The 18,078-nt window shown below is 32.8% G+C and overlaps 2 protein-coding genes across 4 annotated transcripts in view; one reads left to right on the forward strand and one right to left on the reverse strand.

Moving 5' to 3' along the window:
* Positions 1–16,566, forward strand: part of LOC106713975 (facilitated trehalose transporter Tret1-2 homolog) — a 40,191-nt gene extending 23,625 nt beyond the window's left edge. For 2 of the 3 annotated variants that reach the window (XM_045683611.1, XM_045683612.1), the window contains 4 exons: positions 979–1,078; positions 14,489–14,618; positions 14,943–15,128; positions 15,248–16,566. In XM_045683611.1, the coding sequence (XP_045539567.1) occupies positions 979–1,078; positions 14,489–14,618; positions 14,943–15,128; positions 15,248–16,395 (1,564 nt within the window). In that variant the 3' untranslated portion in view covers positions 16,396–16,566. Of the gene's footprint in view, positions 1–978; positions 1,079–11,740; positions 11,996–14,488; positions 14,619–14,942; positions 15,129–15,247 lie in introns of those variants that run through there. The other variant, XM_014506887.2, reaches the window with a different exon arrangement.
* Positions 1–18,078, reverse strand: part of LOC106713966 (neurobeachin) — a 327,564-nt gene that overhangs the window by 34,054 nt on the left and 275,432 nt on the right. The gene's annotated exons all lie outside the window — the stretch shown is intronic.

Here is an 18,078-nt window from a genome sequence, read left to right on the forward strand (position 1 = left end):
AAGAAAAACTCTATATATATTTATGGTAACGTCACAAAAAACCATTTTGTTTTATTTGCTATGCAACTGGTTAAAAAATTTTTTTCTTAATTTTTGATACTAATAGTAAATGTTTATAAAGAGTATGGATATGGTGTTAAAGAATAGCATATATTGTTTATTTAAAACTTTCTTTTTACATTTATGATATATGTTAAACAAGTTGGTAATATTAGATGATGAATAATTTTTTTGCTGCGATAATAAAATAAATAAAACCGAAACAAAGTTAAAACAAAGGCAACAAACAAATAATAAATCATACCTTTGTATTCAATCTTTCGAGAATTAAACACAAGATTTATAGATTCAGTCAATCAATATGGTCGCATTATGGTTTGTGAGCTCTGACTTTTATCACAAGTTTTTCTAGTTTGTACGCTGCTGCAGCGTGCAACAACGCGTACAACAAACCAAATATGCATATTTGGGTTACGGATTTGACATCAAAATCTCTTTGGGTCAGAGTGGTTAGTGTGAAACAGTATGTAGTTGGTTTTTAACAAATTCAGGGTTAACATATCACATGTTTTTATCACCAGTGTTTATTGAAAGTTGACAACCCTAGTCACATATCACTGGGTTGCTATTATGTGACAGCTTGCAAATCACTGTCGCTGTGTTGTGTACTAAAACCTGTTCTAAACTATGTAATGGTTAATTAAATTATAATTTATCGTTATGTAATAAAGTGAGAAGGAGATGGGGCGTACTTTATGTACATAATGCATCTTTTCTTATCCTTGTTTACGGACAACTTTTATCACAACACTTGATAAGTCGAGATATATCAAATGTGATGTAGACAACACAATGTCATTGATCCCAAGATATGAATGTCCTTTTGATAATATGAGCATAATATAAAATCATCAGCATCGATGAGTATCTACTGCGATCTGTTATTAATGTCAATAATAACCGAGCAATGTATTTCAGGAGGTTTGCAGCAGCGCGAGTGGGTCAGCGGCGCGCGCGCACAATGCTCGTCACCATCAAAGGCTTCTGGAAGGTCTGCCGTTATGGCGACCTCTACATGGTAACTACACATTAAGCTACAACTATTACTACTACTAAGGTACTCCCTTGTAGTTTGTTTTGACACCTTTATCTAAAATAAATATGTATAAAATCTAAAAAAAAAATTGTCTATCGGGCACTTAAATAGTACAAGCAAGGTTTCACAAGTAGTATTTAAACTTTAAGCGTTACTATACAATACCTATAAGTGAAGTATTCAAATTGAGTTTGGAGCTTTATAATTAAGTTGTGTAATTGAAGGTGTCAATCCTTCCTCAAACTAAATATCAGACGTATAAATAAACGAATTCAAATTCCATACTTAAAATAAATCATATATTTTAACGAAGCTAACTCAAACGCAAGCAATGCAATCTGGATAAAAAAACCACGACCTTACTTATCGATACCGTTGTAGATTTTTTATTAAGTATTTAACAAGTTTATTACAACAATTGTACTTAAAGTAACAGTTTTAAAGATATTTATAAATAAAATAGGCGTTATTTTTTTTCGATTTTCTTTTTATAAATTCTTCTCAATTTATTATTTTATATGAAAAACATTTTAAGACACGCTACAGTGAAAACGGTGAAGGAAAACATCGTCATGCAACCTTCACATATCTGCGAAGAAATTCAGAGATATGTGTGAAGTCAATCCGCACTGGGTCAGCGTGGTTGACTATGGACGAGTCACCTCTAATTTGGATAGACTCTGAGCCCCGAGTGTGGGGACATATATGAGCTACCGAGGACGGTGCACAGAAATATTGGTTACTCTAATTTGATTGTTTAAAGCGTTCGTTAGACGCTCAAACTATTTTTTTTTTCAATTTTACGTTTTTCAAATAATTTGATATTGTGCAGTTCGTTCGTATCGTTTAACATTCAATATAGAAGCTAGTAATTACTACTTTCTACTTTATAATTACGACATCATTTAATTTTACTTGTTAATATTATATTTTCTTTATTCTTAAAACTGAATATGTTTCAATATTGTAGACTGTATTGCTTGCACAATAAATGAGCGATTGTTCTCTCCTAAAAATAAAACTAGGGCAAAGGTGTATTGTGTTTTTCGAACTGACAAAGATATTCTTAAAACTAGTGATAAATACAACAGTTTGTGATAAGTACAATTCTTAAATCAAGTACGTCACCGATTTTACTTTATTTGTACACTTCGATATCTTATAATTTTAGGTTATAAATGGTTAAAGAACTTATTTGTTATATGTACAATCTATATAATACATTTTAAAATCTTACTAATATTATAAATGCGAATGTTTAGATGGATGGATGTTTGAAGACATCTCCGGAACGGCTCAACAGATCTTGATCAAATTCGGCATAAATGTAGAGCATAGTTTGGAAGAATTCATAAGCTACTAATACAGTTTTTTTAATTCCGAGCTGACGGAGTCGCAGGCGACAGCTAGTCATCACGTAAATATATAAAAGACATCTACATTTATAATCCATGACAATGGATTTACGAAAACATCAAGCACGAAGCACTCCACGTGTTGCTTAGCTATTATATTCCTATTACACGTTTAAAGAGACTCTTGTAAGAAAAAAATCAAGTGAAACAGAAACATGCAACTTTACTTTTCCTGCGTTTACCATGATTACCACAATTAAGGCATTATCAACGAAACATCGAACAATTTCTTGTGACAATATTTACAATCTTTCTTACAATGTACAAAGTAAGAAATTTGCTTACACGATCACAATAGCAAGGAAGCTGTTATTATTTATAATTATAAAATATTTAACCTCGATACTGTCTATATAAGGAACCGTACAGTTTGTACATAACGATGTTATTTATAACCTCAGCTCACCTTACAATAGCAATACGAAATAATATTTATTTTATAACAAAGTTGATTACAACATAAAGAATACTTTCTTTTTATTTTATGTAAATGAATAATAAATAAAGTGACATATAAGGTGGCATATGAACAAGAGAGCGCCTGAATTCGTCGAAATAGTGAAGCGGCCGGTGCCAAATAAATAGAAAATCCAATCAATCCTATCTACCCCTTTATGCATTGTGTATTTTGTAATTAAGACGACCTGTAAATCTTACAAATGTTATAAATGCGAATATTTAGATTATGGATGGATGTTTGTTAGAAGGTATTTCCGGAACGGCTCAACGGATCTGATTAGGCATAGATGTAGAACATAGATTAGAATAGCACATAGGCTACTAATTAAGTTTTTTTTTAATTTCGAGCGGATGGAGTGGTGGGCGGCAATTAGTTGAGTATAAATAAAGGAAGAGATTTTACTGAGAATCGTATCTCAGAGACCAGGTCATGATCAAACTCTCAATCACTGCGCTATAACAGTTTGAATTAATGAGGTAAAAATCTGAATCACATGTTATTTATACATTTTAATTGTTTTTAGGTAATATGAATATTCTATTACATAGCTCGTTAAGAAGTCACGGTGAAGGTCATATAACCAGGCAAAGGAACATTAAATATTTTTAAATTTTAATATTATGTATTAAATCTTTAATATTTTCAAGTGACAGTAAAGTATAAATATATTAAAGGAAACCTGATTTTTTGACCTATCAGCCGTAACTACTGGAAATGAGGAACTGAAATTTCATTGCTTTTTAAATGTAAATCGAGAATAAGTTTTTTTTTTTTTTTTGGAAATTGAAACCAATGAATAGTAAAAAATAAAAATGGTGTGTGTTTTTCATTGTTAAAATGTGACTAAAGACACAAGAATAAGGGAGATTTTAATTAAACATAGCAACTATATTTTAAAATTACCTACATGTGTTACATAACATTTAATTAAAAAGAACAAACCGTCCGTTGCTCGTTTGTCCCCTTCTCCTATAAAAAAAACTAACAACAATATTTTCTACTAGTATTGAAATATTCATAAACTATGTAATATCTTTCCATAATTTAAACTTTAAGTAAGAGTCGTGATAAATGCAAATTGCAAATTTTACGCGCGAACTAACTTGTCAACATAAACTATCGTAAAAAAAATGATGATTCGATCATTACCATGTTCACTGTAATAATAGTACCGATGTTGTTATGCTTCGTTCAGAATCAACGGCAAAAAATAATGTAAATTGGTTATAAATCATTCAAGTTATAATAGAGTAATAACATTTTTTGATGAGTTGTTGCCAAATTGCTGGCTTTTAGATGTCGCATTTATTTTAAACTATCAAAATAAATACCCTCTATATAATTACGGGAATAATAACTTTGAACGTAAATAAGTGGGAATAGTCACTTGTTACTTGTGTTTCAATTCTTGCAATAAGATGTTAAATAGTTACGATTGGCTTAAAAACAAGATCGATTCAATTATCCGCGCGGAATGAAGAATTAACTTAATTAGTAGCCTGTGTTCTTTCAGGATATATTCTACGTTTATGCCAAATTTCATCGAGATGCAGTCGTTCTAGAGATACATTCAAACAAACCATCCATCCATCCAAACATTCGCATTTATAATATTAGTAAGATATACAACATCTAAAAAAAAACGCATCTCTATATTTTCAGACCGGCACATTTGTTCTAAAGTAGTCAACACACAAGTTTCTCAGTATATTATAATCTAGTAGTTGAGCTAGTACTATCGCGGTGGGAACGTGGCACCGGATGATGTTACATGCAACTTTAGAGCTAAACAAAGTGCGACATTGAACTTGAACTGGTCGAGGCTGGCGGCGAGTCAGCCACCGTTCAAGTTTGCTTGACCGTCGTCTTTATATAGCATACTGTTAACAACGTTAATTTGAACCGTATTTTGAGTTAGTATTCCTTCCCGGAGTATCATATCAGTTGGGATTTTTTGTTTTTTAAGTAACAAGTCTTGCTATTACCAAGCCTTTATGCCATTAAGCCTTCATGGTACCTGTACCTTACGGCGTAGATCATCCCTAACTCCATCTATTTGATGTAACTTTCTTTGATATTAACTTTTTGTAAAAAATAACTGAATACTTGCATTGTTAAATAAATATTAATGATTTAAACTCTACATATGCAATATTAAATTCTAGATAATTTTATTTCTAAACAAACTCAGCAGCCATTATTATTTTAATAATTTCAAAAACAATTAAAAACATGCACACAGATACATTGACTTTGTTATAGTACGACTAAGTTAGTAGATATATTCGATTTGAAGAATTTAAAATGGAAACATCTAGAAGGGTTCTTCATAAAGGAGTATAAGTCGGTACCAGACACTGCAACGTTTTTGCTCTAAAGGATTTTACTTAACTCGTTCTGTTTGTTTTTTTATATTATAAAGCAAACGAGCAAGCGGCCACCTGAATTCGCCAAAAAAGCGAAGCGACCGTTACCCTTAGACATTTGCGATTGCAGATGCTTTGGCTATCTTTAGTTAACGGAGAAGGAAAAGCAAGGAAAGAGTTTCTTTGCCAAATCCACTTTCCCTACCCATTATTTACTTTTAAGAAAAAGATGGGAAGGGAACGTGGACTAAAATAAGCATTCAGCAAGCACACTCATCAGACAAAACGCAGAATTACTCCCAGTTTATGTCTGTCTTCTGTGTGGTAGTGGTACCGGTCGACTCAGCCCATTCGTGCCTTCAACAAATATAGTTATTACGGTATCTACCTTAGTTAAAAATATATATAATCAATGTGTGAAGCCTTTTGAGTGATATATTTTACCAACAACTGGAATAGGTTTAATATGATAATTTTCCATTTACTTTCCCTCTTCAAAGTAAACTGCAACGATAAACTAATTTTAGTAAGTTAACAAGGTAAAAAAGTTTTCAATTTAAACTTTTACCAACCTTCCGACTGTTACAGAACACATAAAAGAGTTCATTTAGTAGATAAAGTATTCAAAATAGGATCTAAGTGACAACATGATGTTTTTGCAATATTTTCTGTCTGTGTGTATGTCTGTGAGGTATTTTTGCACACAACATGCCATGGAAACATTTGGAGTAATGACGCACGAAATTAAATTCTTTGATAAACATTGCACAATGTTACTTCAGATTTAATTAATTCCCATGGACGGATTTTTATTACTTTTTAGAGTGCATTATTAATGCATACATTCGTCAGATAAATCCTATCAATGTGAAAAAAATAATTGATTGCTTTTAAAGATTTAGTGAATCATAACAAGACATTTAACAAACCAAAGAATAATCAGTGAATTTACATGATATTGTATGGATAAAGATGTTATATAAGGAAAAGTTGATTTCCACGTGACGACAAAAGATTTAATATAATTGTGGTTAATAAGTGGTCATTAGATGATCGGCGGAGTGTATCCGTCGAGGTGTAGCATATACCGAGAATGCAACGGTTCGCTACTTCCTGTCTCTATATTTATACTATTATATATTACATAACGATTAAGTAAGACTACTTAAGCCAAAACTTTAAGGTTTATAAAACTCTGTGTAAAACACAAGTTTATGCAATTTTTAAATTGAATTTCACTCCCTATTTCATAAAGTTAATTATTTTTGTGGAATGAAATAATTAACTCCTAATTTATGGAGCTCTGATGATGTCATAAATGCAGATAATATCAGAATTTATTAGATGTTAAATATTTTCATTGTTGCAATAATAAACTCAGAGTACACTTATGAACTCAATTTTTAATTACAGTAACAAAATCCTATTCTTATTTTATTACTACACTTTTCTTCTTTTCTATAAGATAATTTAATAATAAAAAAAAAAAAACGTGACAGTAAAATTATAACAAAATAGTAAACCGGTATCTTTTTTAGATAAGCAAGTAATTAATTAAAAATGTATTAAAAGTAATACCTATATAAAGACGGAACAGTACTTTCGAGAAATGTTACGAAAACCAGTTGGATAGCGGCTGCGGTCACTTCATTAATATTAACAAGCTGTGTTAAGAAAAATCGCTGTTACCAACAACAAAGTGACTCAACAAGAAAATCCTTTAATTTTAATGTTGCTAAGATTAAGTGTGAAATTTATCGTTAGCGAAAGAATTGCGAAAACGAACAAAAGATTCCTCCTAAAATATTAATGCTAGAGGTTACCATAGCAAACTAAATTTAAGATTGTTTAAGTTATTGGTAAAAATAGTCCTTCGTTTTTTTTTTCTTTAGAAAACTTCTAAGTTACAAAAAATAATTATGAAATTTTCGATAGAACGTTTTTTAATTCGTAATTCCACCTTTAACACGTACGTAGTATATTCGTTAGTTCTGTGTTAACCAGTTATAATTATTAGATGTTACGTAATAAAAATATATGTGACAAATTTAGATATTTTTACTTCTCGTGCGTGGAACATCACTATTAACACGCGATAAGGTTTTGCTTTGTAAGCGAAGTATCCCCAATTTGCATATATGAATGCACCTGGTGCTCTGAAGATGTTTCTAGAAGATCTTCGGCTTATTTTAAAATAATACAAGTATTTGTTTTGCATCGCTTACCCGGCGCCGGCCGTCGGCGTGCGTCGCAAAAACTTTAATGACGCTCCGTTAGCGAGAGAAACATCGGATTTGCATATACAATTATTTTATTCTAACACTAGCTGTTTCCTAAGACTTCGTCCATGTGGTGTTTAAAAATCATAATTAAACCTTGAAACACAATTAATTGTTGTCAATTTTCATGTAATTTTATTGAAGGAAAAATATTGCTCCATACAAACTATCGCCTTAGAAATTTAGTGGATGAATTGGGTTAAATCTTTTCTTAGTTCTTGTCTATTAGTAACAGAAATTTCTATGGAAAACTAAAACTCGAGGTTCAGTAGTTTCTGCTGTTTCATCAGTCACCGTTGTTTTCTTATACTAGAATCTCTATATAAAACATCTCCGGAAACCCATGAGCAGTCGTGCAATCAGTCAGTAGATCAGTTTACACTTTTATATATGTAAATTCAAACATAGAATAAACATAAAAACTTTTATGTCGCAATAATTACTATAGACACCAAATAAACACTTGTTGTGTGTCCTTTTTGAAATGCATTTATAGTGCATCGAAAAGACGTCATACTCGAAGAATTTTGAAAAAAAAACCTCAAAAGGACATGTTTTTGTTGATGCCGACATAAATGTAGATCAATTTTTGCGTCAATCACATACATATATATAATTTCGAAAAATATAATTATATTAATAAAACTGGCTATCTACTACATTGACATTTTTTAAATTGTTTTTTTAATAAATACTTTTTGTTAAAAAAAAAAAGATCGACTGTAGAACAAAAGACAGTGGAAGAATACAAATTACACCATAGTTTTCAAAATGGATCAAGCAGTTAAGGTCACTATTAAAGATATACACACTGATAAATATTCATCATCATCATCAGCTCACTATACGTCCCCACCGAGGGGCTCGAAGCCTACCCCAAGTTAGGGGTGACTAGGCCATAGTCAACCACGCTGGCCAAGTGCGGGTTGGTTGACTTCACACATATCATTGAACTTCTTCTCAGATATGTGCAGGTTGCATCACGATGTTTTCCTTCACCGTAAGAACGTCGGATAAATGTACATATGTAAATCGAAAATCGAAAAACACATTGGTACATGGCGGGATTCGAACCCAGGACCTGCCGATTGCAAGTCAAGTGCTTAACCCCTGAGCCACCGACGCTCTTATAAATATTACTCACCTGCAATCTAGCAAGATAGAAGACGTCAAGTTCCAAATATACAATTTTTTTTTCATGCTCGTGCATGCAATGTAAAAATGAGCAATAGTCAGAATAGTGGTAGATTTTAATTTGAAATTAAGCTGTTAATGTTTTTGAGTCACTGCCGAAACACAGTTTGAAACATGTTGTTATCTCTGTTTTTTTTTTTTCAAAGAGAGAGCAAAGGATGGTCAGATGGTGGAAAGCATTTTGTACAAATCTATCGCCAGTGAAAACAGTAGTTATCTGATAATAAGACATCATGTTTAATTTTGCCATTTTTCTTTATGTTACTATTAATTGCTTGTTATCAACTAAAAGTTGTTTTGCCGCTTAACATTAAATAGACCAGTTCAGCTAGTCTGGGGAGCGCAAAAAATTAGCATCCATAGAAATTACTAGAACATCGATGCGGGATTTATTTTTAGGACTGACGGCGGGTAACGTATACCCGATAAAGTATGTCAATATGTTTGTATGATTGTGGGTTTGTATGCATGTCTGTTCCACTGAAAACACTGATTTAGAACACTGTGTTGTTTTTAGATAGTTTCCTAGAGTCAGAGTCGGGCTTCTTGTGTTGTTATTTTCCACCCAGTTGGTAATTCAAATATACATATAGATTTATGTCATTTTTTATAAAAAAAACTAACAATATCGATAACATTTGTGAGTCCCAATTAGGTTTGGCGAGTCAGGCGGACGGTCGTAAAAATTAAGCCAAAACATGAAGGTTAACCTTGTGCGCCGATCCTAAGTGAGTTGGATAAGTACAGAGAGACGATGATAGGTAACATCTACTAAGTTATTACAAAACTAGGATAATAAAAATCTCATACTCTTTCCCAACTCTGTTATTTAGTAACACATTTATTATTGATAGAGAGTGGTGAAAATTAATATTTAAGTCTTCATAAATTAAACATTCAACTATATTTAAATTGCATATAAACTATATAATTTTTTAAAAGATATTGTTAATTGCGGAGGTTCAAATTAATTGATAGGCTTTTTATTTAAATCATTTCAGAATTTTAAATAAAAAAACAACATCGTTGACTCACGGAGTTACTCGTATAAATCATATTTTGAAATTGGATACAAAATTGTCATCTCGTCTCGAATGATAAAATTATTTTTTAACCGACTTCAAAAAAGGAGGATATTCTTAATACGTTTTTATTTTATTTTTTCTCTCTTTGAGCTTCGGCTAAACGCACAGCCTGTGTGAACTAAATAAAACTATAAGCTGTCGCCTGCGACTCCGTCCACGCGGTATTATATACACAAAAAACCTAATTAGTAGCCTATTTATTCTTCCAGACTATGTTGACCAAATGTCAGTGAGATCCATGCAGCCGTTCTGGAGATACCTTCAAACAAACATCCATCCGTCTAAACATTCATATTTATAATATTAGTTAGATAGTTTCATAAAAAATATAACATCTGTCGCACATTAATAGTATTAGTTAAGTCCATTAATTATCATTCGAGTACAGTGCATTAGACAAGTGTATTGTGACAAGGTCATGTCGCTCGGTACCCATTCCTTCCGTTTGCAAACCTAGGAATTGTTTATTTTCCTCTACAACCGGTTCATATAATAGTGTTCTATTTAATTATATATTTTTTTAGCGCGACTGTACCAGGAAGGGAAGTATAGGAAATAAAAGCAACATCAATAATTATGAAAATAAATGTACAGTGAGAGGCAGGACTATTTATAAATCTGAATTTAAACAGTCGAAAAAAATAATATTTTAAATACAAAACTGGTAAAGATTTAACCAGCAATTAAATTTAAGTGACATTTACCAAATAAAAAAAACATTAAAAACATAGTAATTAACAAATTAAAATGGCTTTCAAAGATGTACGACTTTCAGAACCAAATGAATTTCACAAGGATTTTTAACAATTAAGCCAGTGGTTTTTATTTCAAACAACCAATGGTATTTAAAAAGATCTCTTAGAATTTGGTAGAAAAAAGGAAAAGTTAGATGCAATTATAATATCGGAGCAAAAAGAAAAGGGAAAGATCGAGCAAAACTAAGTACTTATTAAATTAACTTTCATAGAAATAAACGGCGCGATAAAAACATAGGACAAAGTTACTTTATCTATAATAGTCATAAATCTACAAGAAACGATCTGCAAACTCGTGATTTGTTATTAGGTTAAAGCAAGTAAATACTAGAGATCTAATCGTTTTCTAGAAATCTTAATTTAGATATATTATATATTTGATAGATATTACATAGAAATGCCGCACGACGACGGAGAAAAAACACACGTGTCCTTACGTTCACTCGTGTAGGTAACGGAATTAAAGAAACTGGATGTGGCAGGAGAGCGCGAGATTAGTTAAAATCAAAGCGCGGTTGTATAAAAGAGAAAGTTGCCTGGCGTGTGCGACTTTTCTAGATGTTACGAGCAATTGGTTTTAGGACGATTAACAGACATTGAAACAAAAATAAATAAAGGAAAGATGTATAAAAAGAAAACATTATAACAAGTTGATTAATATAAAATTATTAATAAAAAAATCGTTTTGTTTATAAGTAGAGGAGAGGAGTTTTTTACATAGAAAAGTGTATATATTTTATTGTTCTGTATTAAAGTTTTTACTATGAATATAAAACTTAACAAATTTGTTTGTCGCCACGCATTTTTTCATTCTACTGACTCTATTGATGTAGAGGAGAGAGGCTAAGATTATATCACGTAATATCTTGTACACGCGTGAAAAACAACAAATACATTTAGGTTTAAAGCTCGCGAAATATAACTACTTAAATAATTGTAACACGTTTAATATACACATAAAGTAGAACGCAAATTGAAACATATACTTTAAGTTCCCTTAATCCCAATTCCGTCAACGCAACACATCACTGTATGAAACTATTGTGAACAAGAATAAACATATTGCATTGACATAACGTTTTAAAACTGGCAATAGATTAATGTTTAATTGAAAACGAAACTTGTTACACATGGGTGTATATAGTACATACGACCTTTATATATTTCCTGAGCGGTCTCTTTTAGTGTCGTTGTTTTCGTGTAGAACCCATAACCTTTGGTATATGAGTGAGTGCGCGTGCGCAAGCAGCCACTGTGTCGTGACATACCTCGCAGGACGCACGTTGGGATGCAGAGGACGAAAAGTTTGCTCGATCTCTACGAATCTATAGGTTTTAATTTGACTGTAAGTAGAGTGACCTTTTTTAATTATTAATCTTATAAAATATTTTGAATAGAGTAGTCCTAAACATAATTATCATCAATTCGATAGGTTTATCCTATTTGTTTTTAAAACAATAATCAAGGTGGAAAAACAATGTAACTGATAAGTAATAAAAAAACACAAACTACTACTTTACAAAGTATTGCTTATTAATAAATTATTAAATCCATTGTTTTCCTTTTTAGTTAGTGAGAAATTATAACAAACTTGGTATAATTAGGCAGAATTATTATTGCATAAGAAAATAAAAAAGTCTTTAAAACTTTGATTATATTTTAAGACAAAGGTAAAAAGTACTGGACTAACTTAATCAATGTAATTACTTTCTTATTCTCCTGCGAAGTGGCGTGTTATCAAAATGTACTAAATCATCGGATATAACGAGAGCTGAGACGACAGTTGTTATGACACGGATCGTTTGACTTCCGTTCCGCTGGTTGATCGCTATTATTTTAAAATTACCACAAACACACCGTTTTTTATCATGCATAATCTGAATGTTCAATCTGAAGTGGAAAATTCGCGAAAAGTTATTATTGTTTAACACATACCAATCACAGACGTTCTCTTTAAAAAAAAAAGAAACGAAAATTAGTTTTTACAGTTTGGAATTTTACAGCAATAGAGAATTTTAATTTTACAAATCTTTAAAAGTTGTAACTGCCTTTATTAATTAGTAATAAATAACGCGACTAAATAAATAAAAATATTTAATTAGTCGCGTTATTTTAAAAAGACAAAAAAATTTTTTTGTTCTACAAAAAGTCGGAAGTAGACCGCGGAACTATTTAGCATGATCTTTTCCTGTATACGATTAATAATTAATTCAGTAAAAGTAGGAAATACACATATGAGCAATATATCAAGTTAGCTACATGTATATCACGAACTTGAACTTTTAAGTCGTAAGTTGGCAGTCATTACGCGATCAGACGCGGTCGTGTTAACACCATTTGCTAATTATAATGTCACTCGATGTAACATGCTCCAACGTCTCGTATAGGTTTTAATTTTTTTAATGACGATTTTATAAAGGAAATAAACGATAAATTACAAAAACACCTAATTTAAGTTTACTTTTTCTTAAGCTTATTATTTTATATTTATAAACTAGTCTTGATCTTAATCTTTCGTACAAGTTGAAATTATTTGATTGAAATATATACATTTATTTAATTTATTTTTCTGGAAAATCGAAAGGTTAAATGGTTACTGTTCATTTTCACTACCGAAAAGCAAATACAAAATTAAAAATTACTTGCTAAAAAAAAAAAAAAATACAGACAATAACTTTTTTTTTGTATTTAGACAACGGAAATTCATAGCTAATGAATAAAACAGGATGGAAACATACTTGAAAACAAATGTTTGGCCGCGAAACAACTATTTATGTTTGTTTTCATTTCGTTGCGTGAAAGCGACCGGTCAAAGCTGGCTTATTATAGACCAGGTGTAGGCGGGCGGGATAGAGGGCGCGCGTGCGCACGCTGGCTGTGATGTCACACTACCTGTGTCAAATGTCAATGCACTCTTTGTAAACAATCATTCGGACCGTTGTCATCATGTTTTCAGTCCAAATTATATTTAACAAGCTTCGTATATTTAATTTTATAGATATAGTGAAATAAAAAGATAAGATAATTATTTAAAATTAGCTGTCGCCCGCGACTCTGTCCTCGCGGAATTAAAAAAAACGTAACTTATGTTTTCTTCCAGACTATGTTCTACATCTTTGCCAAATTTCATCAAGATTCGTTGAGCCGTTTCGGAGATACCTTTAAACAAACATCCACCATCTAAATAATCGCATTTATAATATTAGTAAGACATAATTATTTTCAAACCTCATTCTTATTTAAATCTCCTCAAAATAATTTTTTATTGTCTTACATAAATCTTTAACACGAGTAATGTATTATTATTTATTAAATCAAAAGAAGTCAAAAATAATAAACAAACATTTAAATTAACATACAAAAACGATGTGTAAAAATTGATTCAACGGCTTGTCAGTTTCAATGCAAATCGGTCACGCTTTCCTCGTGCGATACATAATATGTGCGATACATGACTCATATACGTAAAAAAGTTAATAATATAAACGAGTTTAATGTTACGTAACAAGTTGAAAAACAACAATTATGTGATCTTTAAGGAAAATTATAATAAATAAAATATAATGAACTGTGGGAAAATGCATTGATGCATTTATAAATAAATAAACTAGATTTATGTAATTATTATGGGTTATATAAAGAGATTAACAAATCAAGCTTTGGTTCACGTACATATTTATCGACATATTAAGCTTATAATTGATGAATCTTATGAAGATTACTCATAGAGTCATAGAGACTCACGAGCGCAGCACCGTTCCTAACCCAACAGCAGCAATCATAACCTACTACTAAAGATCTAACAACGGCAATTCTAACCTAACACTTGTGTGTGAAGGTGCTGGCGGCATTGGCCGCGCAGTCCATCAACATCTCGGTGGGCTTCTGCCAGGGCTTCTCCGCGGTGCTCTTGCCGCAGTACACGCACGAGCACCCCAATATCACATACGAACAGAGCTCATGGATTGGTAAGAAAAATATAGTCTAATTGTTTATTAATACAAGGAATTTGTGCAAAAATGTTGTTTGATTTACGTAATGTAATTTTACGTAGTGAGTTAATGATTTTTGTGCGGCTTTATTACAGAATCAATTAAATTCTTGATGATAGCTCTGTTTTTTAACTGGGATAGCCTATATAGCCTATATATATATTTCTAATATTGGCAGAGAGATTTGTTGGTTAATGTTGATCGATCACATTAAAAATGACTGAATTGATTTTAGAGAAATACTTTCGTCATTTTACTTGTAGTAAATATTACAATGTATTTTTCATTCTGGTTGTGTAGCGAGTCTGGGCGTGATCTCGAACCCGGTGGGCGCGCTGCTGGGCGGCATGATGGTGGACGTCCTAGGCCGGCGGTTGCTGCTGCAGTCCATCGTGCTGCCCAACCTGTTGGGATGGCTCGTCATCGCCTTCTCCGACACATACCTCTTCCTATGCGTGGGGAGATTCGTCACCGGATTCACTATTGGTACGCTAGTAATACATTTCTACGTCATGTTAACTGAATGTGGTCAAAAATGGAACTGAATGGAAGATATCTAAACAGAATTGATTGTGGATAGTCTAATGAATCTTGTCTAATTTCAGGTATGTCAACGGTGTCCTACATTTACGTGGCGGAAATAACAACACCTGAAAAACGAGGAGTATTGAGCGCTCTCGGACCCGGCCTGGTGTCTACTGGGATTTTCGTCGTCTACTCGCTAGGAGCCTTCATCCATTGGAGGAAAGTCGCAGCTATCTGCGCCGGATTCTCACTTCTCACACCGTTCTTGATGTATTTTGTTCCCGAGTCACCTCTCTGGTTGGCTTCCAAGGGCCAGATGAAGGAGGCTTACAACGCTCTATTCTGGCTGCGACAGAACAACAGCACTGCCCAACAGGAACTGATGGAGTTCACGAAAGACCGAAAGACCAGTGAGAATATGAGCTTGAAACAGAAGCTCGGTCTCTTTAAGCGACGGAACGTTCTAAAACCGTTCGCTTTGCTGATAGTGTTCTTCATATTTCAAGAGATGTCGGGGATCTACGTGATATTGTACTACGCGGTGGACTTCTTCAAGTCGGTCGGCACTAGTGTCAATGAGTTCACAGCTTCCATCATCGTCGGTGGTGTGAGAGTGTTCATGGGTGCGGTGGGTGCTTGTCTGATAAACAGTTTCAGACGGAAGACTTTAGCTGCTGCATCAGGACTGTTGCTAGGTGTGGCAATGCTGGGAGCTGCTGTTTGCGACAGTCTCGACGGGCCGCCATTACTGAAGCTAGCCTGTGTGCTGCTGCACGTGTCTTTCAGTATGGTCGGCTTTTTGCAATTGCCCTGGATAATGTCTGGGGAATTATATCCTCAGGATATCAGAGGCATCATGTCAGGTGCTACGTCTTGCTGTGCGTACATGCTGATATTCTTCAATATAAAAACCTATCCTCAGTTAGAATACTACTTGACGAGTAACGGAACTCTGTATTTGTTCGGTGTTTGCGCGTTGTTCGGGGCGGCGTACTGTCTGCTGTGTCTCCCGGAGACGAAAGGAAAGACTCTATCTGAGATCATGAGACAATTTGAGGAGGAGAAGAAGGATGTCGATCCTGAGATAGGTTGTGATAAGCAGGGTAAAGAGGTACGGACGGGGCAGAGACGACACAGCGCGGGCGCGGCTGTATCGCTGGAGAAGGGCGATGTGTTCACGCCGCGCTGGACTCAAAAGGAGCCAGCAGAGACGGAACACCGCGAATAACGTTCCTAATTAACTTCAGGCGAATTTAAACCTTATTCTATTCTAAAAAAGATATTTATTGTATGCAATATTTAAATTTTTATTAAATTTTAATGCCTACAATTATCAACTTTATCACAATGTTTTAAGGTTGATATTTTATTTATTTTTATTGCCTGATATGAATTGATATAAGGCAGTCTGAGGTTACAGAATTTAGTTCTATATTGTACAGTTATTTGTATTTATTTTAAATGTTTGTGATCAGTATTATAGAATTTCGAGTGAGTATTTTTTATATTAGTATATAATGAACATTCCATAAATATATAAGGTGATGTTAGACCGAATTATTTTTTTTTAAATAATTTTAGCTACAAATAAAGTCTGTTTCGAGTCGTTTGTTGCGACTGAACAAGTCTGAATATTAAAATTTCGTGCCTTAATAATACAAACTTATTATTTAATACAAAATAATTATAATTTAATACTAATTATACGATAGTAAGATATGATTACTGTGATGAATATGATTAGCTTTAGTTTTGTGTGAAATAAAATCGTGTGATGTTTTTTTTAAATATTTGTTTTATTTATTCCTATTAGTCTTAAATTTTCCAGTTGACTGATAAAGATAAGAGAAAATAATGTCATTCGATAAATCGGAGAGGCTTCAAATAGAAGTATTTGACATTTTAGTTACGACACTCTAATTTTTTCACGACAATCTCTCTGTCTCACTTTTAACTTTTATAACTAAGGGTCGCCCGCAACTTTGCCAGCGCAGTATTAAAATATATTAACCTACAATATTTCCATATACATCAGCTACTATTCCGTCAAAGACCGGTCAAAATCGATGCAGTCGTTCAAAAATATTACCCGAAACAAATGCTGCCTTGCGCACAGACATACAAACAAACAAAAATTTAAAAAATTGGTTTTTTGTTAGCAATAAAAACACATCATGAGTACGAAATATGTTGTTCAGGTAATACACACAGACACTCTAATTTTATTATATGTATAGAATAGTTGTCGTCCGCGGCTCCGTCCACCCGGAATTAAAAAAAAATAAGTAGCCTATGTATTCTTCCAGACTATGTTCTAAATTTGTACCAAATTTCATCAAGAATCGTTGAGCCGTTCTTGAGATATTTTCAATCAAACATCTATCTAAACATTCGCATTTATAATATTAGTATTTTTTTATATAGGAGAAAGGGGGCAAACGAGCAACGGACCGCCTAAAATTATTTGATCCGATGTCCATGGACTTCCGCAATGCCAGAGGAATCACAGATGCGTTGCCTTTAAGGAAGGTATACGCTCTTTTCGAGAAGATCCCTAAGTCGTAATTGTTTAGAAATACCGCCGAGGACAGAGTATTCCACAACGCGGCTGCTTATAAATTATTCAAAAAAACTTGTATAAACTAATTTTGAGTAATTGTTAAAGACTTTATATAATTTACTAGCTGTCGCCCGCGACTCCGTCTGCGCGCATTTAAAAAAAAACTTAATAGCGGTATGAAAAATAGATGTTGTCCGATTCTCAGACCTACTCAATATGCTCACAAAATTTCATGAGAATCGGTCAAGCCGTTTCGGAGGAGTTTAACCACAAACACAGCGACACGAGAATTTTATATATTAGATTGAATTTCTATAAATTAATTAGATACCAACAAAAACTAAGATAATG

The sequence above is a fragment of the Papilio machaon genome, chromosome 22 (assembly GCF_912999745.1).
Source record: "Papilio machaon chromosome 22, ilPapMach1.1, whole genome shotgun sequence".
NCBI classification, from domain to species: Eukaryota; Metazoa; Arthropoda; class Insecta; order Lepidoptera; family Papilionidae; genus Papilio; species Papilio machaon.